Below are 24,930 nucleotides of genomic sequence, written 5' to 3' on the forward strand. Positions count from 1 at the left end.
ATGTGAACATGTGACCTATGTAACCTCTCCCTAAAAAGGGGGTGGGATGGAGAGACAATTGGTACACTCATATACATGCATACCTACTTCAAATTACATACATGAAAGGTTGGAGAGGGATTTCATCTTTGGCAAACTGCTCCCTGAAATGCCTCTTCTGACACCCCATTAAATGCAACAGCAGATGGTTGGGGTTGAGATGAGCTGTGTGGGGAGAAGCTTGGGTGAGTTGTGAGGAGAAGGGGAGGGGCTTGGGTGAGCTGTGAGGGGAGGAACATGGGTGAGCTATGAGGAGAAGGGAGGGGTTTGGCATGAGCTGTGAGGGGAGGGGCTTGGGTGAACTGTTAGGGGAGGAGCTTGGGTGAGTTGTGAGAAGGGGAGGGGTTTGGCATGAGCTGTGGGGGAGGGGCTTGGGTGAGCTGTGAGGAGAAGGGGAGGGGCTTGAAATGAACTGGGAGGGAAGGGGATTTGGGCAGGCTGGGAGGGGAAGGCCATTGTCTGAGCTGCGAAGGTATAGGTGAGGTTTGCGTGAGGTGTAAAAGGAAGGAGGGGTTGGCTATGTGTGGCAACTCTGTAATCAAGTCAGTAAGCATTTGCCTTTGCTTTTCCAATTCCTTCCTTTTCTATATTTTTAAGACCTTTGCTCTCCCCTTGATTTTGTGGTCTCCTTACTACCTCAGTCAAATTTTTACTAGAAACTCCTTATAGCAGGGACCTGCTCTTTGGGGTGATATGTTACCATGTTAAGCAACACAAATGGACAGTCCTAGGGTTTAGTCTACTTCAGGTCTGTCCCAATTCTGCATTGATCTGCAATGGACAAAAATTACATTCGAATATTATTTATATACACATTTCTGAATGTAGTTTCTCTTACAGTCTTGCAGCCTACTTTTAAAAGCATCTTGAGACGTTTTGAATGGACAAACCCATCACAACATTTGGAGGAGTGTGAAATCTGACCATTGGCTCTGGATTCTCAGCAACCAGCAAGCAGGTGCAGATCAGGGTCCGTTCATATCAGAATTCCCAAAGATAAAAATTCCTCAAGCATGCCTAAATAGCCCCTGTGATTCATGCTACTGTACATATAGCAAAGAGGAAGCTGAGGGTTTGTTTCACTATGCATTCAATTGCTATCTTGCAGAACAGGCTTGTAGTAAACATCTTTCCCCATCGTCCTAAAAGTCACAGTCATTGGTCAATTTACAGGAAATGTATTACCTATTCACCAGTGCAGATAATAGGGTGATGGAACAAAGAGTTGATATGTTTGTAATGGCTACAGTGAATCCAACACCAGTTGGATTCATGTGGCTGATTTGCTCTTTGGGCACAGTCACTTGTATCCACCAAAAGGCTATTTTGCAATCTTGGAGACAATTGCAAAAGAGCCAGCATAGTGGTTAGAGTAGAGGGCGATGACCTGGGAGACCAGGGTTCAAAACCCCACTCAGTCAAGAAACTCACTGGGTAATTTTGGGCCAGTCAGTCTCCAAGCCCAGAACAGATTTTCAGCAAGTCCAGAATTGTCTATTCTGATTTGTGGGACCTTTTTTGTGTGAATCATGTGCTCTATCACCAAGCTACAGTCTTCCTTCCACCTAGCACAGCAATAAAAAAGCAGACTTTAAAGGAAAGCTCACCCACCATTTACATCTCCTAAGCTTCTCATTGAGGAGCATCTGGGAAACCTTTGCGGAATCTCAGGATGCCCCAGAACACCATTCTGGTCTAACTCAGCTTTCCCCAACCAGGTGCAGATCTTGTGGACTACAAAACAGCTGCACTGATGGGTCTCTTGGGAGTTGTAGTCCAAAACAGACTGGCAAAGGCTGGTCAAACCTTTGAGTGTGATGTCACAGGACGGTTACAATATAAGGACATGCATTAGCTGAAGATGTGCTGCAGAACGGTTCTATATGCAGTTCTGGCATTACGAGAACTGTCAATTGTCAAGCAAAATTACTGTTATTCTCCAACACCAGGCATCGTTCAGGACTGCAGAGTTACAGTAATTTGTCTGACAATTTCTGTGCATGCCTCAGGTTAATGTCAGATCTGCTGTTATTGTAAAGAGAAAAATAGCTCTTTTGTAAAAATAATGTATAAACAATAAATGACTCAGTGTTCTACCCGAGCACTTAAAGGAAACTACATTTATTTTGTTCACACACTGGAAGCCTAAAAGTTCACAGGACCGGAGGCAGTTCTCGCCACAATGGAAGTTTTAAAATGGGTTTTCTTTTTCTTTCTTTTTTAAATTAAAAGTGGCATTTTAAGCCCAGTGCCATCCCACTGGCAAAAATAGATGATATTCTTTACAGTAGCAGACTTGGTAAGGGGGAAACACTATTTTTCAATGGGCCTCTATCTTCTGTTTCATGACAGTCACTACCTACGTGTGTGCGCGTGTATGTGCACATGTGTGCAAAGCAAGGGTATGCACGAGCAAATTGACACAACTTGTTGCTAGAGGCAGAACTAGATGTTATGCTTGACACAGGGATCTTGGCGTCCCCTTTTTTATGACAATTTCCCTCCAAACTAAAAATCTTGCTGTACTAGAAGCTCTGTTGCAAGCCAAACCAGAACTTGTTTCACCTCTTCCCTAAACTTCCAAACTTGTTGATCCTCCAAATCATTGCCTTCTCATTGCTTCCCCAGTGCTAAACTCTCTGCTTCCCATCTGGTTCCTTTGTTTGTAGCGTTGAGAGGGAACAAAGGGTGGCATCCTCGCCCCTGCCCCTTTTGACATCTGGCATGCTGCTACAGCTGCAAGCCACACACTAGGGACACTGCGTGTTCCTAACCAGCACTGCTTGACAGGCAGGGAAGAGTTGTCTTCCCTGTGGCCAATTGAAACTTACTGTTAAGATGACATCAACAAGTTGGAATTGCATAGTCTGAAGGGTCCCGACTCCCATCTATTCCATCCTGATGCCGGTGCAGAGCAACTGTTGCTAGAGGATCTCTACATGCTTATCCAGGCTCTGCTTAATACCACCCAACAATGAGGAGGCCACCATCTTCTGAGGCAATCTGTTCCACTGGTGTGCATCCCTATATCCCCATGGGACCCCTTACAGTGGAAGTCCTTTGCAATGCATTTTGTTAGCATAGAGAAGGAGGATAACAGGGAGGGTGTTGCCTGATGCCCAAAAGTTAAGAAATAGCCATTTATTTTCCTGGGCATTTGTTTGACACGAATGCCTGCTTTTAATGGCTATTGGGTGTTCATTTTTGTGTTGGATGGATGGTGGATTTTTTTTCTTTTTCATGTTTCTGGGTAATGTTTCTAAAATAAAGACCGCAGTATATCTGTATAGTTTTAATTGTTACTTGATTGCATTGTGGTGCAGCTGAGAGCTCCAGATTTGGCTGAGCCCCCCAATCAAACACTCAAAGAGAAAGACAGAATGGGGGGAGCTTTTAAAGTATTTGATTTGAATGCTTGAAATCCCAAGGGGCAAACTGATGGAGGGCAAGTGACACACATCTCTTATGCATTTTAGAGTCTCAACATCCAACCTGCTTTACTTGCATGTTGTCAACATATGCAACCATGCTAAAAACAAGACTTTCTACCTCCTCCTGCAATGCTTCAGAGTGAAGGTAATCTCTGACTGCTCAGCTCCAGTTTACCAAAGATGTCAACAACATTTCTAATCCTCCCATTTAGGCTGCACTGCATCTTCCTTTCTATGGTACAGCAATTTCAAGGACCCACAAATAACATCATCTTGCCTCCAGGATCAGTTCCAGAAATGCCAACTTTAATTAACATGTAGTTGTTGGGAGAAAATACATGCATTTCACACTTTGATAACAAAAAAGCAAAGCAAAATAAAAACCACTTTGGGCATTGTGTACTTTCCAAAGGTTTTGCTGAGGAAAAGAGGCTCCGGAGCCCCCACTCCAATGATAAGGGGATAAATGTAATAGCAAGAGTAGAATCATAGAATCATAGAGTTGGAAGAGACCACAAGGGCCATCGAGTCCAACCCCCTGCCAAGCAGGAAACACCATCAGTAACTGAGATATAGAGAAATATGACTGTATAACCATGATTAGCTATCATCACAACAACTTTGTGAAGTAGGCTAGGCTGTGGCAAAGTGACTGGCTCAAGGGCAGGCAGTGAGTTTCATGGCTGAATAGGGGTTTGAACCCAAGCTCTAATCAAGCACTCTAACTGCATATGATGATGCATGATGAAAACATTAATACCTACTCTGAAAGCTATCCTGCAAAGTTACGCAGTTAAAAAGCTGGAGGTTAGGAGTTCACGACCAGAAGGAGGAGGAATACCAGGAGGAATGGAAGAAATTTAAAGACTATTTAGCTAAATATGTTAAGATAACTTAAATAGAATTCCTTGCAAGTATCAGATTGGCCTAGGATTTAAATATGTGATGTTATAGAACAATATGTTTAAAGTTAAAATGAAAAGAAAGAAAGGAAGGAAGGAAGGAAGGAAGGAAGGAAGGAAGGAAGGAAGGAAGGAAGAAAGAAAGAAAGAAAGAGGTTAATTGACTAAGTAAATTTTTGGTGAAATTAGTTTTGGAAAACTGCTACAATGGTATATATGGAAATTCAGCCAGGGAGATTCGAGGAAGTAACCCAAAAATGTTAACAAAAATGGAATTATTACAGTTGGGATTTAAGTTTGCTTGTTTGTTTTTCTTTTTGATGTTTTATTTTATATGTTTGTCATAAATTTGGAAAATCAATAAAAAAATGGGGGGAAAGCGCTGGGGTTTAGGTACAATTCAATAACAAAACACCAGTACTTAAAACTGGAGCTACATATTTCAACACTGGAGAGGGATATGGTTGCTGTACTAAAGTAGGCACAAATACTGGAGCTAAAAGTTACAGGGAACATCAAGGAACGTGCAGGGGAAAGGCAAGCTGAATAGTTCAGGTAAGAAAAGGAGAGAATGCAGAAATGTATGAAAAAGAATTTGCTGCCATGGGAGAAGTGCAAGATGACTTGGGGGGAATCGTAGATTAAGGTATACCTCTACCCCCACCATCTCCACTATTTCTTACTGTGCCACTGTCATAGTGCTACATCACAACTGTGGAAGTGCAGTGACATACAACCAAACATGTGTAACTACTTTTCCTACAGCCACACACCCCCAGCATCATTCAACTATTATTTCCTTCCTTCCCCATCTTACAGAAAGTTATGACTTAACTCCAGTCAGTGAGTTTCCAGCTTGGAAATAAATTTGAAGAAAGGAAACAAGATGGTGGAGGAGTTACTCTTGATTTAACTGGAGGTCAAAAGTTGTATCCTACACATGACCCAAATGAACTCCACTCAGCATTTGACCCCTCCACTATCTTTCCAGCCTCCGTCACCAGTCTGCAAGCTCCCATTTCCTCCCACCAGCAAGCACCAGAATCCCATCAGTGTCAGCCCCATACACCCCACCACGACCATTTCTCCACAGCCAGTCACCCAAATGCTGGCATCTGAACTGCCACCTTCAGCCATCACACATTTCCTACCTCAACCACCTTCCACTATCCAGTCACAGCAGCACAAGTGCCAAACCCCGCCTCCACCCCATAACTACAGGCCTTAAAGACTGTCAATCCTTTCCTCCCTTTTCTTTCTCCTCTCCTAAATGCGGAGGAAGGAGCATCACGTGGCACCACATCTAAAAAGCAGCCAGAAATAAAAATCTCTTCTTCGAGGGGGGGAAATGTCAGGCACTCATGCTCTTAAAATCACCTTAAGGATGCCGTTATTTCAATAGGAGACAAAATGGAAAGTGAGGCAGAGCTATAGATGAGCTCTTTCTGTATTCAGTTGCATCAGTTGGTTCTTCTAATGTTGTAATCCAGGGATGTCCAACAGGTCGACCGCGATCGACAGGTCGAACCCCAGTTGTTAGAAGTTGATCGCGGTCAACCACGGGCTCATTTTCGTCCGCAGGTGAAAAGGAGCATTCAGCCCCACCCCCTCCCTCTTTCCTTTATCCGTGCACAATTTCAAGAATGGAAGACGGAGTTTCTGCTGGCGGGTTGACTTCTTATTGTTTATAGACTTTTGTTGTTTCCCCCCCAAAGCAGCAGAAGTATTTGCTGTGTCCCCTAAGAAAAGCTGAACAAAAAGGTCAACAACTTTGACCTGCACCCCTAAAAAAGGTCAACAACTTAGACTTGGCTCCCTAAAAAAAAGCTCAGCAACTTTGACCTGCACTCCTAAAAAAATGGGGAGATCACTTCCAGTTTTTTATTCTGTGAGTAGATCACAGTCTCTTGTGAGTTGGACGTCCCTGTTGTAATCAATAACTTTTGTGACCCATAAAACGATTGTCTTCATTAGCAGAAAGGGTGTGATTCAGTTGGGAGTATGGGGAACAATATAGCTGCCGGGATGGCTTACTAATTATGAGAATTATACATGGGTTTCACAGGTTGTGTGGCCATCTGTCGTGAATGCTTTAGTTGAGATTCCTGCATTGCAGTGGGTGGGCTAGATGCCCCTTGGGATCCAACTTTACAATTCTATTATTTCCTGGGGTTTGGTAGTATGGGTTTGGGTGTTTTTCTGCAGGAATCTCTAAGTGAAAGGTCATCTGTGGGACAAGGTGTGGTTTGGTTGTAGTTCGTTGAGTGACCCATGGCTATGTTCAAACCAGGCTAATATCTCCTCTTACGCTGGTTCAATAAAAGAACTTTACAATGAATTATCACTCTTACTCCCCTTGATACTATATTGATACTAGCATATATTTGCTTTGTTTTGAGGAGGCTTAAGCCTTTTAATAAGGCAATACTCTTAGAAGACACCTGAAAGCAGCCCTGTTTAGGGAAGTTTTAAATGTTTGAGGTTTTATCGTGTTTTTAATATTCTGTTGAGAATCGCCCAAAGTGGCTTGGGAAACCCAGTCAGATGGGCTGGGTTTAAATAATACATCACTATCATCATCATCATCATCATCATCATCATCATCATCATCATCATCAGTATGCTATCTACTTGAATATTTGACTAGCAGGTTGGGCGATCTGATTCAGTATAAAGCTATTTGATATGTTCATGACTAGGAAAAGCAAAACAAATCTTGCAACACTATGATGATCTTAATTTATGCAGAATTTAGATCCTTCTAGGAGCAGAATTCTTCAGGATACACAGGCATAAGCTATCCGTGTTGGTGTCCAGCATTTAGACCTACCTGTTGACGCTTTCTCTGGAGAAGTACACTGCATATGTCTGAATGTTCCCTTTTGCCTCCGCAGGTGGGCGCCAGCTGAGACGGACAAATCGACTGGAGACCAAAACAGGGACCACATCTCGGGGAGCAGAGGGGAGGATACTGGAACTTGGGATAGCTAAAGAAGGGGAAGGAGAGGAATCCGTCAGAGAGGTTGGTGGTGCAGGGGTTTCAGGGCTGGTGGGAAGAATTGTAGTAGGCACAACTAACATTTTTGAAAACAAAAGGACCAAGTGGATCAGGTGTGATTCAGATGAATGGAGGAACAAAAAGAGGAAAGAAAAAGAGAACTAAGAGTAAAACCATTCTTTAAAATTCAGTTCCTTTCTTTTATAAATAAATAAAAAACATCAAGAAGACATAATTTTGTAACAGAAACACCAAACACCTTGGCTTCCCCAACTTAAGGATGTCATCCTAATGAGGGAGTCCCACTAAATTCAATGGGGCTTTCTATCAGGTAAGTGGGGCTAGGATTACAGTTTAAGCTACCCCCTTTTTCACAGAGCTCACATTCCTACAGAGAGTTAAGCAAAATTATTAACTGGGTTCAGTAACACTGGCTGTGCATACATTACTGACTTAAAACACAACTAGATTGCTCTTTTCCTCAATTAGGATCATAACTGGTTTGGGGGGAGATGCATCAAAATACAGTATTTCATAAGAAACAACAGGATGGATATGGACTGCAGCATGCTCACATGTGTACACTACTTGCCAAACCAGGGGTGGGAATGCATAGCTTGCCAAGTAAGCAGGAGTGTGTACACAACCTCTGTGCTGGATTTTGAACAGAATCTAAGATCAGGGGCATTGTTAAGAGGTAGCTCAAGGGGTCTGAGGCCAGGGTATTTTGCAATGGGCCATTGATCTCCTTCCAATTCCCCCACTTTCTTTAAATAAAACAAAAACTTACTTTATTTCTGCTTATAGGGCAGCTGTGTACACTGGAATGCACAGTGCTGATGGGATCTCAGCCACCCACCATTTTGATTTCCCAACGACAACTATGGATTTAAATTTGCATTTGCAAACATTATGCACATTTGTGCCATGGGCTTGTGCCTTGAGTCCTTAAGTGTCTAGAAACATCTGTTTCCAAAAGACTGTTTTCTGCAACACACAATGATACACGTGGAATACCATGGGCATAAGGCCCAAATACTGGATTCCTGAGAAAATTAGGATTATTAGGGATACAAGCCTAGAAACCTCTCAGGTCATCCTGAGGTCTCCCTGATGCCACCATTAATAACCAGATGATTTAAAAAAAAAAAAAAATTCCATCAGATTTTCTGAATATGTCAAAGGCCCAATGAAGGTAGCCGTTGCAATTTTGTACAACCATGAACTTGTACCAGCAAGCCACAGAATATAAGCATAACACAATACAGAATGCAACCACAATGCAAAAAGACAAGAATTAAAATCAGAACTTGCAAACAAATGATTAAGACATTAGAAAGTTTATGTTGAGAATCAGTCTTAAGGTACCAGACGGAGGATTTTTGTACAGCTGCACCGAATGTGCAGACACTAAAGACCTGGGCAACCCTCAACTTCACAGGGGATGGATAGTTCAGAAAATGAGGGGATGAGGGTTCAACAGAAGGATTCAACAACGAATCCCCTGCTGACACAATCACACAGGCAGAGGTTACTCTCTGATGTTAAAGAACTACATGAGACTTGCCAAAGGTCAGAGGTGGGGAAGCTTTTGTGTCCCAATGGCTACATTCCTGGAGAAGCTTTTGGAGGCCACACACCAATGGTGGGCAAAGCGAGGTGCAAACCTGGGAGGAACAATGGATGTGACAGAATGCTACACTGCAGCCATAGAACATCAAAAGTCTTCTATGCACAGACATATCTATCCAGGCAACCAATAGGTACCATCACTGTTCAAGGACACATTCCAACCTAATAAAAGCACTTCAGCAAGGCTTCTGAGGGGTATAGTCCCAAGAGCCACACAGAAAGGTCTTAAGGGCCACATTTGTTCCCCAGTTCTAAGGTTCCCCATCCCTGCCATAGGCGATCAAATCTACTGCTACAAAAATTTCAATCATTGCTCTGGCAGGGAATACTGATACCTGACCTATGTTGGGTCTTCCCAGACTTGGGTTGGCTGTGCCACAGGGGCAGGCAGTTGAGAAGCTGACCTTTTAAATGTTCCTACAGTGCCCTGGAGAGGGACACGGGTGGCACTGTGGGTTAAACTACAGAGCCTAGGACTTGCCAATCAGAAGGTTGGCGGTTCGAATCCCTGCGACGGGGTGGGCTCCCGTTGCTCGGTCCCTGCTCCTGCCAACCTAGCAGTTTGAAAGCACGTCAAAGTGCAAGTAGATAAATAGGTACCACTCCGGCGGGAAGGCAAACGGCATTTCCGTGCGCTGCTCTGGTTCGCCAGAAGCAGCTTAGTCATGCTGGCCACATGACCCGGAAGCTGTACACTGGCTCCCACGGCCAATAAAGGGAGATGAGCGCTGCAACCCCAGAGTCAGCCATGACTGGATCTAATGGTCAGGGGTCCCTTTACCTTTACCTTTACAGTGCCCTGGAGTGATACTACATTAGACAGTGTGGGAATGTGAAAATGGTGGATGGATGCAAGCTCCTCTTCTACAGATCGCAGCAATGCTGCTGTTACTGCTTCTCATCATAACCAATAAACTAGTCTGGTTGGAGTGTCTACCAGTGTCAAAGGTGGCCCCTTTGCCATAGCTCAGTTGCAGAGCATCTGTTCTGCATGCAGAAGTTTCCAGATTCAATCATTGGCATTTTCAGGTAGGGCTGGGCTTGGGAAAGACCACTGTTTGGAAACCTGGAGAGCTGCTGCCAGTCTGGACCAATGGTCTGACTCAGTATAAAGCAGCTTTCTGTGTTCCTACTGTGCAAGGGCACTTTGCCAGCAGGGACCCCACATCTCATGCTGATGTTGGTGTGAATCCAGCTTCCTTTGGATTCAAAATCCAGCCTACACCCTTGGCGATGCCCTTTCTGATGTATACCTGAGCAACAGTTAAATCAACTCAACCAAACTTCATCAGTAGCAATGTGATGCCTTGCTTAACTCACCAACCAGCCAACAACGTGCTTTGCTATGCAGCTGTCTGCATGTATTGAAATAAGTCCACTGAGCTCAGTCAAGCTTATTACCAGGTAAGCTTGTGAAAGATTGCAGCCTTAAATAAAAGGATTTAAACTGGCTCTTTTGGAATCAGGCTGAAATTCTATTGGCTGTTCTAAGCGCTCCAGATATCGGTAATGAACCTGAGTTCAGAAGCCATTTCATGCATCTCCACCCCCTATCCTCTTGCAATTCTGCAAACAGTGATGTGCTTACAACATAACATTTTTTGTTATTGCTGGTGAAGGGAAAGCCCATACCTCTTTCACCTTTGCAAGCTGCTAGCAGGATGGCAGTGAATAGTAAACATGTTATTTACACTCAGAGTACAATGCAAAAAGAGACAAGTACAGCAACAGCCATTTTTTTTAATATTTCTCAATAGGTCCCTTCTAAATCAATGAAAGTTTTTACAAGCATGCTCAATCATTTCATTCCTTTTCCTTTTTTTTCTAATCCAGGGATATTTGCCTTTCACAATAGATTGTACTAATCTGCGGACAATGGGCACTCCCTTAACGCTTTGTCCTTGCACAGTCATTTAAACATGTGCCAGAATACTTTTGCCCAGGAATTAATGGCTGAACAAGGTGGAAATGAATCTAACAGCCAGGTCCATTACTGTTAATTATCTCTACAGCCATTTCCAATGTGCAAAGCACTTTACAGCTTACAGCTCATTTATCCTCACAGGGATCTTGCAAGACTTGCCCAAGCCCACACAGCTACCTTTGTCAGTCAACAAGGATCAAAACCAGAGTCGCTCCATTTCTGTACTCAGACTTAGGATCCTAGTCTTGTGCCAAATATTTCTCCTGAATCCCACCCCTACAACCATTCTCCATCAATTAATGAGGGGGGGGGGATGCATCTGAAAATTAACAAAAGAGACAAAATGACGGGGTTTGATGCATTTGCCTCATTTTTTAAGTGCTGAAGGAGGAATTTGTGAAATGTTCTTTTGTTCAGTCTACAAATCATCTGGCATGGAGGGGAAAGGGAGACATGGAAGTTGCCAAATATCAACCACTGAGATGAGTTCCATGGCTGGTGCCATTTGCAGATTCAGAGGCAAGTCTCAGGATACCCTTTTGCTTCAGTCTTAATCAAACCCTGAAAGAGTCCTGGAAATGGTACTTTGGCAAAGGAGCTAAGGATGAGGTTGGACATGGGTGGAACATAGGAAGCTGCCTCACATTGGGGTTAGACCATGAAGCCCTGAAGCCCTGGATAGCCATTGACAATCACAGCAGGCAATAGATGGACCAGTGGGCAGACTCAGTTCAAAGTGGCTCCCTACATAGCTTTCTGCTGCTCCAGAGGGATTGCCAGAAGGGACATTCTGACCAAACATTAGGAAGAACTTTCAGTAGAAGCTGTTTAATAGATTGGATTCCCTCGGAAGATGGTGAGCTTTCTTTCAGTGGAGTATTTTAAGCGGTGGTTGGATGGTCATCTGTCAGCAATTCTTTAGCTGTGATTCATGTACAGTGGTACCTTGGGTTACATACGCTTCAAGTTACAGACTCCGCTAACCTAGAAATATTACCTCGGGTTAAGAACTTTGCTTCAGGATGAGAACAGAAATTGTGCAGTGGCGGCGCAGCAGCAGCAGGAGGCCCCATAAGCTAAAGTGGTTCTTCAGGTTAAGAACAGTTTCAAGTTAAGAACAGACCTCCAGAACGAATTAAGTTCTTAACCCAAGGTACCACTGTATTGCAGTGGGTTGGATGAGATGACTATGGTGGCCCCTTCCAACTCTCTACAATTCTCTGATTCCTATGCTCTGAAGTTCATTGACCATCTGGGCTTCATCAATAGGAGTATAGCATCTAGATCAAGGGACGTAATAGTGCCACTGTAGTCTGCTCTGGTCAGACCTCACCTGGAGTACTGTGTCCAGTTCTGGGCACCACAGTTCAAGAAGGACACTGACAAACTGGAACGTGTCCAGAGGAGGGCAACCAAAATGGTCAAAGGTCTGGAAACGATGCCTTATGAGGAACGGCTAAGGGAGCTGGGCATGTTTAGCCTGGAGAAGAGGAGGTTAAGGGGTGATATGATAGCCATGTTCAAATATATTAAAGGATGTCATATAGAGGAGGGAGAAAGGTTGTTTTCTGCTGCTCCAAAGAAGCAGACATGGAGCAATGGATCCAAACTACAAGAAAGAAGATTCCATCTAAACATTAGGAAGAACTTCCTGACAGTAAGAGCTGTTCGACAGTGGAATTTGCTGCCAAGGAGTGTGGTGGAGTCTCCTACTTTGGAGGTCTTTAAGCAGAGGCTTGACAACCATATGTCAGGAGTGCTCTGATGGTGTTTCCTGCTTGGCAGGGGGTTGGACTCGATGGCCCTTGTGGTCTATTCCAACTCTATGATTCTATGATATGATTCTATGACCATTCCAGGATCATTCCAGGACAGCCAGAGGTAGATAACTGATTCTTTCTTTTTGTTTTGTTTACAAACCCATAAAGCGCAGAAGAGCAAAGTTGAGCCATTCTGACTCGGATTAGATCTCTTGACTGATCTAATCTGCCAGTACAAGAGCAGAACAGCCAACAGCAAGTATACAAACACACAATGGCAGCAGAGAAGAGCTTTTCATCAGGTCATAATAGGGGCATCGCTGGCTCTCATAAGGCCTGTTATTAGAGGCTAAGGGGACCTATATATTCCTAATAAGCCATTAGTGCTGCTAAGAGAGCATTGTAATAACGGACATCTGGCCTTTTGCTCAGAGACCCAAGCACACAACCCATCAAGATGATACTTAAATGAGGCCAGCAATTTCCCTTATGGACATTTATCTACATCTCATCGACACAGTGTGATTGCTAAGAAAAAGCAATGGAGTTGGTGGAAAGCTAAGGAACTTCTCTTAAACATCATCCTCAGCTATTGGATCAGGGCCTGCTTGCATGAGCATTTATTGGGGTGGGGGTCTAGGTGGTAAGCATCCATGTCAGGGCAGCCATAAGAAAAAAGGGAGCTGCTTTCTCACACCACAACATGAAAGTAAAGTAAGTAAGTTGTCCATGGGGAAGATAATGGATGACCCAAAGAGAAAAGAGTCCCCATATACCGTATTTTTCGCTCTATAAGATGCACCAGACCACAAGACGCACCTAGTTTTTGGAGGAGGAAAACAAGAAAAAAAATATTCTGAATCTCAGAAGCCAGAACAGCAAGAGGGATTGCTGCGCAGTGAAAGCAGCAATCCCTCTTCTGTTCTGGCTTCTGGGATAGCTGTGCAGCCTGCATTTGCTCCATAGGACGCACACACATTTCCCCTTACTTTTTAGGAGGGAAAAAGTGAGTCTTATAGAGCAAAAAATACGGTATTTACATCACTATGATACCGCTTTAAACAGTTGTAGGTTCCCCCAAAGTATTCTGAGAGTTACAAATTGTTAAGGGTACTGAGAGTTAGGAAACCGTTCTTCCCCTACCAGAGCTACAATTCCAAAGTTCCCTGGGGATGGGGAGAGACTTAAACCACTCTGGAAACTAGTTCAGAGAGCACCCTTAACAAACTACAGCTACCATAATTCTTTGTGGGAAGCCATGACTATGTAAAGTAGTACCATAGGGCTTTAAGTGTATGGTTGCTCCAGCCATACAAGTTGCTGGGAGTCACAAGTGTAGGCAAATTGTTGCTACTCTCAAGTCTCATTTACAGGCTTCCTATAAGCAGCAGAAATACAATACAACTCCAGGAAGCTTGGTTGGGTTAAGACAACCCAGCTGTCCCATGCTTTGCTTTTGGTCCCACAAAGCTCTAAGTTATGCCTTTACTTGTTCTGGAGTGTTTTGAGAAGAACATGGAGTCTTAAGATCTTGAACTACCCCCAGGAAGCTCAGACAGTACAAGTCTCAGAACGGAAGAAGCTTCTTGAGCAGGCTGGTATGGATGGAAAAATAAACTGGAGCAGCTATATTAGTCTGGATGAATGTGAATAGCATTAGCTATTACAGAAACTGCAGCTCCTCTCCCGCCAACACCACCACCCAGTCTCCTGACTAGAACGTTTTGAGCAGGCTTCCTCAAACTCGACCCTCCAGATGTTTTGAGACTACAATTCTCATCATCCTTGACCACTGGTCCTGCTAGCTAGGGATCATGGGAGTTGTAGGCCAAAAACATCTGGAGGGCCGAGTTTGAGGAAGCCTGCTCTTGAGGTTATTAATAGCATGCATTTGGAAGCAAATGGGATGAATGAAAACTGACTCTTCCTGAAATAAAAATTGTCCAGTCCAAAAATATGATTGAAAAGCCTTACTTCAAAACTTAACTCTAAAACAAACTTAAAACAAGTTACATTCAGATAGATGCATAATATCATATGCTGATCCCAGCACAGGCAAAATATCTTAGAATATCTTCAATCCAGAGCTAAACAACCTACTTTAGCCTTCGGCTGTTTTCCTGGAGAGAGATTAGCAACATCCTTTCTCTTCAGTGGCTTCAGAATAAAGAACTAACACACCGAAAATGGAGCCTTACGGATTAGCACATGCATAGATCTGTAATTGTATCCTTTTCATATGGTTTAAGTTAAACAGCTTGCAAGTGAGGCACAGTCCTGTTGGCATCTGTCTGTCTCGAGAGACAATGGATGCAGCCCTACTGAATCATTAACTGTTAAGCTCTCTGCAACTCTTGTTTAGCTTCAATGGAAATTTCTATGCCATGCTACGCAGTATACATGCAGACACATACGGAGTTATTTTCCATTTCAATGTACAGTTAAACAATTATACTTAAAAATCTCTGCCACCTGTGCTCAGCTAACATGGGAATGTTATGGAAGACAATCCTGTACGGCTCAAACCTCCACCAATTTCCTGGATCAAGGAGCAAAAACTCAGGTCCTGGCTCCTATTTCAGCCTGTGGTAGGCTCTTGCATACCTATGGAGAGAGCCTGAACAAGCCTAGACATTTCAACAAGGACATTTGATGCATGCCACAAAAGAAGTGCACACAGGTAATGCCCAGAGTTCAGCCTGATGCAAGATAACAACCTTATCTCCCCATCTTTGAATGTAGCATTAAGTGATCACAACAAGTGCTGGGGAATCTCAGCCATTGCATTTGATATGTTCTGCTTGCAAAAGGCAACTTTTTCATGTCTGATGGGAGGAAACGGGGTGTATTTTTTTTCATCATAAGCATTTTTGCTGGATTCCATTAGCAAATTGCTGCTGATACAAGTGCACAACAGCAGGAGGGGTGGCAGGTGAGGATACAGAATTGCTGGCAGAGCTGAGCTGAGCTGAGGAAGCTCAAAAGAGCATCTGGCCACCCTGTCTCTGGCTTGAGCCCCAAGCTAATGGTCTCTCGCTTTCATGAGCACAGACAAATTAAAAGGGAACGGAGGGAACTGCCAATGCTACAAACCAATTAGCTTTGTACAAACTGTGCGTGATCAAAGTGCCTACTAACAACATGCATATCCGAGAATATATGAATTTACGCAGTGTAAGCCTGCAACAAATCCACAGATCTCCTCCCCCCAACATCACAGCATCCATTCTGTTAGTTTTGGCATACACCATCTGAGGAAACGGAGCGAGTCTAAACTTAGAAGCCCAAACAAAGCCCTCTGCCAGCTCCAGTGCACCTTTTCACATCTGCCTTATGTCAAATCAGATCATGCTAGCACATCTAGTCCAGCTCTGACCACTCAGGATGCTTACAGCTCTCTCCTAGGTTAGGTGTCTCCCTGCCCTCAGCTTTCCCTGTAGCCAGAGATCTTTACCACTGAATATGCCATGGACTAAACCTGGGATTTTGTGTATGCAAAGTGCGTTCTTTGCCACCGACTCATCAGTCTTCCCTTCACAAAATCAATAACCATTTAGTGCGGTGTAATGTCCTGATTAGACATGCAATCAGGGAAGTTCCCGGTTTGAATATCAGCCACAAACTCACTTGGCAAAGAAGCACAGGCTCAGCCACATGACAATTCTGGTGCATGCATGCACGTCACACTGATTGTTTTGCAGCATGTTGCAGAGGACACTTATGTTCAGGTTAAACTTTCTCTCTCTTCTCTTGAAAAGGATCATTTAAGGAGCTTCCATACAGTTGCTGTCTTCAGGTGTGATTCAGTTACATACTGGCGTAGTCGGGTCATCACCGGAAGTTGATTTGGAGGTCTTGTGCAACAAACCAGCTTTCCCAAAAGTTTGGACTTTTTGCAATAAGGAAAGTGATGGGGAACTGCACTGCAAAGTGACAAATAGTAACTGCTTAATGTAACGTCATAGGGACATGGCTGGCACTGTGGGTTAAACCACAGAGCCTAGGACTTGCCGATCAGAAGGTCGGCGGTTCGAATCCCCGTGATGGAGTGAGCTCCCATTGCTCGGTCCCAGCTCCTGCCTACTTAGCAGTTCGAAAGCACGTCAAAGTGCAAGTAGATAAATAGGTACCGCTCCTGCGGGAAGGTAAACAGAGTTTCCATGTGCTGCTCTGGTTTGCCAGAAGCGCCTTAGTCATGCTGGCCACATGACCCAGAAGCTGTACGCCGGCTCCCTCGGCCAATAAAGCAAGATGAGCGCCGCAACCACAGAGTCGGCCACAACTGGACCTAATGGTCAGGGGTCCCTTTACCTTTAATGTAACGTCATCTAACCTCCTCATGAACAAATCAGGGTGAATTCTCAACAAGGAGGTAACCTAGAAGGTCAATTCAAACACACTGTCACCTCTGCTCCTGGGCAGTGTTGGTGGGTCTGGAGTGAGGTGATGAGACCAGTCAATGTGCAATGGTCCTTTCGAACCAGTGGCCTCTTCAAGTGGAGGATCTTCCATGTGGTCAGTGTGCTGGGAAATAACTGGTGAATACCAATTAATATTTAAGCCCCACATCAGTGGGGAGCTACAAAGAAAACATAGCTGACCGCCTGAATTAAAAAAGTGCACAGTGCTTGACTCAATCTCTAGTCAAAAAAGCCCCCAGCATTTGTGAAGTGTAGGAAATATAGGTTGTTAGACCTTTAAATGTCCCATTATTAAGTGCTGACAATGTGCTCCCCTGCCTCTACCCCTCTCAGAGTGAATAGACCACAACCTTGAGTAAGTTTAAATGCTTTCCTTACAGTAATCAGAGGTCTCACTCATGCATCTCAATGCCACAGCAAAGATAACACAGGTCAAAAAATTGCTTGGGTGCAAAAATACAAAAGGATGTCTTCAAATATAAAGTCTGGGTTACGGAGCTCCAGTCTCATGCATGTGGTCAGTTACATGGTTCAAACGGAAGAGGGAGAGAGGAATAGGAAACAAGCAATACTTCTTCCCTCCCTGAAGGTGAGGCATGTGTGTGTGAACGAGCTGTGCCTTCTCTGGAAATTTACAGCTCTGTGGTCCTTAACTCCGTAAAGGTAAAGGGACCCCTGACCATTAGGTCCAGTCGTGACCGACTCTGGGGTTGCGGCACTCATCTCGCTTTATTGGCCGAGGGAGCTGGCGTACAGCTTCCGGGTCATGTGGCCAGCATGACTAAGCCACTTCTGGTGAACCAGAGCAGCACACGGAAATGCCGTTTACCTTCCCGCTGGAGTGGTACCTATTTATCTTCTTGCACTTTGACGTGCTTTCGAACTGCTAGGTTGGCAGGAGCAGGGACCGAGCAATGGGAGCTCACCCCGTAGTGGGGATTCGAACCGCCGACCTTCTGATCGGCAAGCCCTGGGCTCTGTGGTTTAACCCACAGTGCCACCCGTGTCCCCCTTAACTTCTTACTTACTAGCAATTATGCAAAGTTCTGTTTGGCTGCATAAAATCTCCCACAGTCAGGAGGGTCACTGGTCTCCACTGATACTCCTGAGACTGTTACCTGGAGATCAGTGAGAGGGCCCTAGTTTTCCTTTGAGGTCTTGTGCAGTTCATGGCTGATCCTGACAGAAAGTTCGTGGGGTAGACCACATTGGGGGGAGGGCAAAAGGGATTGTTTTAGTGGACCTTTTGCCACAGCACATTCAATTGCCTCTCTCAGGACCCAATCCACATTACCTCACAGAAAGAGAGAGGTGATGTTCCTTCACTGAAGTCTTTTCACTGTTTGCTTGTCTGCTGACATGTCACCAGCAACAGGAGCAGCAGACTCAGGAAGGTACAGGGAATGGCAGCTCTGTTGGAAGCACAGGCATAATCTTTGATCCTTGACACTGTCCCTAGTTCCATAGCTCAGTGGTAAAACATTTGCTTTGAATGCAGAAGGTTCCAGGTTCAATTTATGGTGTTTCCAGAGAGGACTTTGCATGCCATCTGAAAACATGGATAACCCATCAGTATGAAGAGCTAGATGGACCAATATAGAGCTAGATGGACCAATGACTTGGTAGAAGGTACCCTTCTAACTCCCTATCTCTGGTCCTCCTAAATCAGGCATGGCCAAACCTGGCCCTCTAGATGTTTTGGGACTACAATTCCCATCATCCCTGACCACTGGCCCTGTTGGCTAGGGATGATGGGAGTTGTAATCCCAAAACATCTGGAGGGTCAAGTTTGACCATGCCTGTCCTAAATGGAAGGACTAAGTTCCAGCAGGCAATATTAACCAAACTATCCCTGTAGCTGTAAATCGGATGCTGGCCTGTTGTTTGGGGGAGCTAATATATAGGTACATTTCTGAGTGGAAGAATGAAGCTGTGCCTGCAATTTTAATTTAAAATACAGTGTAGCCAAGTCTGGGAGAAAGTGGCCTAGGGGCTGCTTCACATGAGACTAATGTGCTACATTTGCTGCCTAGGACTCTTATGTTATATTCATTTTGTTTCGTCCTGGTAGTGAAAACTCCAAACAAGTTCCAGAAGCTTACCACTTTGTTTGCAACAGATCATGGCCAGTGTATCTCTTTGCTGCTGTGCCAAAATCTCTGGCAAGTGTCTCTGTCCCCCTTCATTTTCAAAAATCCAGGCACGAGCGAAAAAATTGCCACTAAGGCTGTAAAGCTTAAACAGAAAGCTCATTGGCCTGCAAATGGCACTTGCGCTCTAAATCCATTATGTGTAAGCAAGCAAAAAAGAAGTAACTCCCTGCAATGATTAATTGAAGTAATAAAAACTCATTATGTGATCATAAATTGTGGGGATGCATCGACCACTATCTTGTTTCCTATCACTTTATGTAGAAAAAAATGTTAATTTGCTAGAGTTTGGGAAATAATGATGTGGTGCCAATAATTATTTTAAAGGAAAACTTCTGCCAACCACACCAAAAGAAAATTACTGTGTGTCTGTGTGTGTGTACACACAATCAATCAATCAATCAATCAATCAATAAGAAAAGGCAGCATGGACTTAACATACATTAACATTGATAGCCACCGCAAAATATAAGAAGGTGGATTACACTATACAACTTCAGACATACAGTTCTATGAAAATACCACAGCTCAATGGCAGAACATCTGCATTCCATGCAGTGTTAGGGAAAGTGAAAAAAGGGTTAATTCTCCATGAGTGAGCAAAAATGTCACACACAGACCCGCAGTTGCAGTGACTTTCTTATCTGAGTTGCTAGGCATGTTCAGCATGTAGCACTGAGTATGTACAGTGAAAGCTTGGTTCCTGAACACCTCCGTTTTGGAACATTTTGGCTTCCGAATGCTGAAAACCGAAAAGTAACTGCTCCAGTTTTTGAACAATTTTCGGAAGCTGAACGGTCTTCCAGAACAGATTACATTCAAACACCGAGTTTCCACTGTATAGGACTTGGGTTACAGCATTCATTGCTGGGGGTTATTAGAGACTGTTGAAGAAATCTATGGAACTGTGTAAATGTTGGAAACTTTGAGAGGAGATCATCTGAAGGAAGCTGAATAATTTGCAAGATTTCTGGACTCAGAGAACTCTGGCAGTTGCAGAACTTCATTAGCAACTGAATTTTTGAACTTGTCTTGTGGACTTTGTCACAGTAAGGACTTTGTAGGCAGAGAACCCTCTCTGGGCTCAGAGAGTGAAGATGTCTTGTAGCAATTGCAAACAGTGTACAGTGGTACCTCAGGTTAAGTACTTAATTCGTTCCGGAGGTCCGTACTTAACCTGAAACTGTTCTTAACCTGAAGCACCATTTTAGCTAATGGGGCCTCCTGCTGCTGCCGCGCTGCCAAAGCGCAATTTCTGTTCTCATCCTGAAGCAAAGTTCTTAACCTGAAGCACTATTTCTGGGTTAGCGGAGTCTGTAACCTGAAGTGTATGTAACCAGAGGTACCACTGTATGCATATAGTGTTTGTGTGACAACGTAAAAGCTATCTTGAGTACACAGTTGTTTCCTGTGGTGAGTTTAACCACTTGAATCAACTTACACAGCACATATGCAACACCCAACATGCAGAAGGGTCCCAGGTTCACTCCTCGGGCATCTCCAGGTATGATTCAGAAGGACTTCTGCCTGAAACCCTGAGACCTGATGCTTGTCAGTGTGGACAATACTGAGATAGACTGATCAATGGTCAACTCAGCATAAGGCAGCTTGCTATTTTCCTTGCTATGGATAACATGCCTTATTTAAGTTGGTAGGTATTTCTGATTCCCTTTAGACAAAATTCCATGGTGATCCTACATTGTTCTGAGTTTTGGTTACAAAATCACATATGCACCCTATTTGTTGTTGTTTAGTCGTTTAGTCGTGTCCGACTCTTCGTGACCCCATGGACCAGAGCATGCCAGGCACTCCTGTCTTCCACTGCCACCCGCAGGTTAGTCAAACTCATGCTGGTGGCTTCGAGAACACTATCCAACCATCTCGTCCTCTGTCGTCCCCTTCTCCTTGTGCCCTCCATCTTTCCCAACATCAGGGTCTTTTCCAGGGAGTCTTCTCTTCTCATGAGGTGGCCAAAGTATTGGAGCCTCAACTTCAGGATTTGTCCTTCCAGTGATCACTCAGGACTGATTTCCTTCAGAATGGATAGGTTTGATCTTCTTGCAGTCCATGGGACTCTCAAGAGTCTCCTCCAGCACCACAATTCAAAAGCATCAATTCTGCGGCGATCAGCCTTCTTTATGGTCCAGCTCTCACTTCCATACATCACTACTGGGAAAACCATTGCTTTAACTATACGGACCTTTGTTGGCAAGGTGATGTCTCTGCTTTTTAAGATGCTGTCTAATATGCACCCTATATTGTGTTGCTTATATTAGGCCGGGGTGGAGAACCTGTGGCCCTCTAGATATTTTTGGATTCCAAATCCCATCAGTCTCAGCCAGTATGTTCAATGGTCAGGAATGATGGGAGTTGTTGTCTAACATTTGGAGGGCCCACATATCCCCTGTCTCTGTATTTGGCAGCAGTTTGGAATTCCTGTCAAGTTTCGTTCTTAAAAAAGAAAGAAAGTATTATTTCACTTCTCTCCTTCATTGGACGGGCAAATTGTTGTTCATGTTTGTGAGAAAAAATCAATTGGAAATACAGCCATAATGGCCACTTTCATTTATGCGCCGAACAGGTCTCAGTAATTAACTGACACCAAACACTAGGAAATCAATTGGCAAAAATAACAGTGATCAGGCCTTCAGACTCAGAGTCACCCTATTATTGCCTCAATCAAGGGTTTCTGGGGCAGTGTTCACCTCATAGCTCAGGTGACACCTGTCATAAGCAATTAGTCAACTAGAAAGATGTGGGTTACGTGAGAGAAGGAACAATAGCTTGGAGATTTCAAAGAAATTCAATCACCCGCAAATGGTCCCTTAGGAAACAGAGGTCAGTTAATCTAGTCAGGCATTTTAGGTTCCCTGAATAACAGTCAGCTGCATTTTATTATTATTTATTATACTAAAAATGATTAATAAACTAATGATTTGTAACTCCATAGATAGGGCTGCCATATTTTGAAGAGCAAAAACTAGGATGCTATGACGGCCATTCAAATCAAACAAATGCAGTTTGTCTCAAATGTTACCCCTGAAAAGGAGAACATGTCCTGGAAAAAGAGGACACATGGCAACCCGGCATAGGAACATAGAAACCTGTCTTACTCTGGGTTAGAGCACTGGTCTATCTAGCTCAATATTGTCTACACCAGCTGACAGCGGCTCTCCAGGGGTTCAGGTAGGAGTCTTTCTCAGCCCTACCTGGTGATTCTGGATCAGGCCAATGGCCCATCTAGTCCAGCATCCTGCTCTCACAGTGGCCACCCAGATACCTATGGGAAGCCCACAAGCAAGACTTAAGTGCATCAACACTCACCCCTCCTGAAGTTTCCAGCAACTGTCATGCCTCTGACAGTGGACATGGAACATAGGCACCAGAGTTAGTAGGCATTGATAGCCTAATCTTGCATTAATTTCTTGAAACATCTTTTAAAGCCTGTTATTACTACAGTAATAGCACCATTTTGGTCACACTGGGCCTGGAGCCTCAGAGGTGCCTCTGGGGATGCCACAACTATGATTTGCAATGGAGTGTGAGAGGTGGAGGGGCCTTGGATTTTGGCATCACACAGGAATTTGAGACCCCAAGATCTGTCACTGGTAGCATATGTCCGGATTGTCCTACTCTCATGTAGGACCTCGGCAGAGACACATGCCCGACTGGCATGTTCTCTCCCTCCTGGTTGGTTGTTTGGGAGCTTCAAAAGCTTTCTCCAACCCGAACATCACAGCGACTGATACCAAAAGGTATTAGCACGCTCAGGGATCCTGCAGAGTATTTGCAGTTTGCGTAACAGAACTCAGTAGCACAGCATTTTGGCTAATCTACTTTATTTACATATAATACACTCGGAGCATTCTGACTTAGCTCCTTCCTCTTTCTCATCAGACAGAAAAGAGAGAAAGAACAAAGGACAACAGTCCCACTTCACAGAATGCAGTAACACAAAACATCCAGTCTCTGCCACTTCCCACACTGTGGAATGAAAATGTACACCGTCATGTGATAGACAACAATCCCATGACTGCAAACACGGAGCAAGAATCCTAACAGCATATTACTTTCTGGCATTCAAGCACCACTTAAAACCAGCGTGATGGTGTTGGCATCCATCTGTCTTGAGAGACAATGGAGTGAGCCTGTGGGGATGAAGTCAAACTGCTGTGTTAGCAGCACCAAAGTGACCTACCTCTCCAGGGTGGAAGCCTGGGCAGTTTGCATAGGTCCTGAGCTGCCCAGACAACAAGACCCCTCTCTCAGCCTCAGTGGGGTCCAAAGGAGAGCACAGCAATACATTTGGCACCAGCTTGGTTACAGGAGTTGCCAGAAGGAGGAACACAAGGCACCACCCAACTGTCTTAGGGTTTACTCCTTAGCTTTTTCTTCTCCTGAAGATGTCCTGCAAGGCAGCGGTTATGTATTTTTCCTCAGGGAATGAGTATAAGCACAAGACAGTGGAGGTTTAGGATGAGAGTGAATTAAGAGTTAGGTTTAGGTTGGAGAGACTTGGGTTTACTCTCCACCCTCCTTAGCCATTAAACTTACTGGGTGACTTTGTTGCCAGTCAGCATCTCTCAGGCTAACCGGCTTCACAGGGTTGTGGTGAGGATAGAATAAGGGAGAACCATACAGACTACTGTGAAGTTTCACACATCTCCTTTATGCATTTGTCCAATTCTCTCTTAAAAGCATATAAAGTTAGAGGCTCCCAATACATTTTGTAGCAATATATTCCACAAATGAATTGCATATTGGGCAAGGAACTCTGGTGTCTAATTCCCACCAATTCCATGGGGCAATTCCACATTATATAGAATTATAGGAAAAGGAAACATCTTGATTGGACTCACAGGGAAAACGAATTGGGGGGAGGTCTCTAATGGAGTCCTCAAACCCTAGCAAATGCTTGTGTCTTTTCAATAAGGTCTGCCTTGTTCATCAGAAACCACAGACGTATGTCTAGAGGGTTCCAGACTCTGTTTGCTCACCCAACGTCTTGCAAAATGGAACTATTTGCATCCCTGAAGGTAGCTATGCGGTTTTTAATGAACACAGCAGTTTCCAGTAATCCAAATGAGAGCCTGTGAGGAATATACATAATTAACATATGTGAATAATTAATGCCAGCAACAGGGGGAAGCGGAGAAGATTAAAACAAATAAACAATGAGAGAGAAATAGCATAAGTAGAAATAGCGTAAGTATCTGTATTGTTATGTGTATGTGAGTGTGTATGCATAGAGAGAGAAAACAGATGTATAGACAGACAGATGGAGCAGGGCTCATAGCAGATTTAGTGTATGTGGTTCAGATCTCAAGACAGAGGGTTGCTTCTAAAACTGCAAAATGATGTTCCGCTCATGTAATGGTACTTCTCTTTCCTTTCCTTTCCTCTCACCTCTTGCCCTCCAAATCATCTTGGGAGGGTACTCCAACCAAATTCTGAGGGTTCATGGAGGCTGCAGTAAAGAAGAATGGAGGAGGTATTCCCTTCTTCAAGTGGAAGTCTGTTACATGAGCAGAATAGCAACATCAGTGTTTGATGCAACCCAGAGTTGGGGATAAGGTAAACCTCGTCCTCCTCATCCTCCCCAACACCTACTGCCAATTCTCTAGTCAGAATCAGATACCTCCAACAGCAGAAATCTTATCAAGGAACTCTCAT

The 24,930-nt window shown here is 44.1% G+C and overlaps 1 protein-coding gene across 3 annotated transcripts in view; it reads right to left on the minus strand.

The window, feature by feature from the left end:
* The window catches only part of DCC (DCC netrin 1 receptor), a gene marked incomplete at its 5' end in the record, with an annotated part of 945,448 nt that overhangs the window by 255,794 nt on the left and 664,724 nt on the right, over positions 1-24,930 (minus strand). For all 3 annotated transcript variants that reach the window (XM_083465695.1, XM_083465694.1, XM_083465696.1), the window contains one exon: positions 7,203-7,359. In XM_083465695.1, coding sequence (XP_083321821.1) covers positions 7,203-7,359 — 157 coding nt within the window. The remainder of the gene's footprint in view (positions 1-7,202; positions 7,360-24,930) is intronic.

This window comes from Podarcis liolepis, assembly GCF_965112155.1.
Source record: "Podarcis liolepis genome assembly, chromosome: 11".
Lineage (NCBI taxonomy): Eukaryota > Metazoa > Chordata > Lepidosauria > Squamata > Lacertidae > Podarcis > Podarcis liolepis.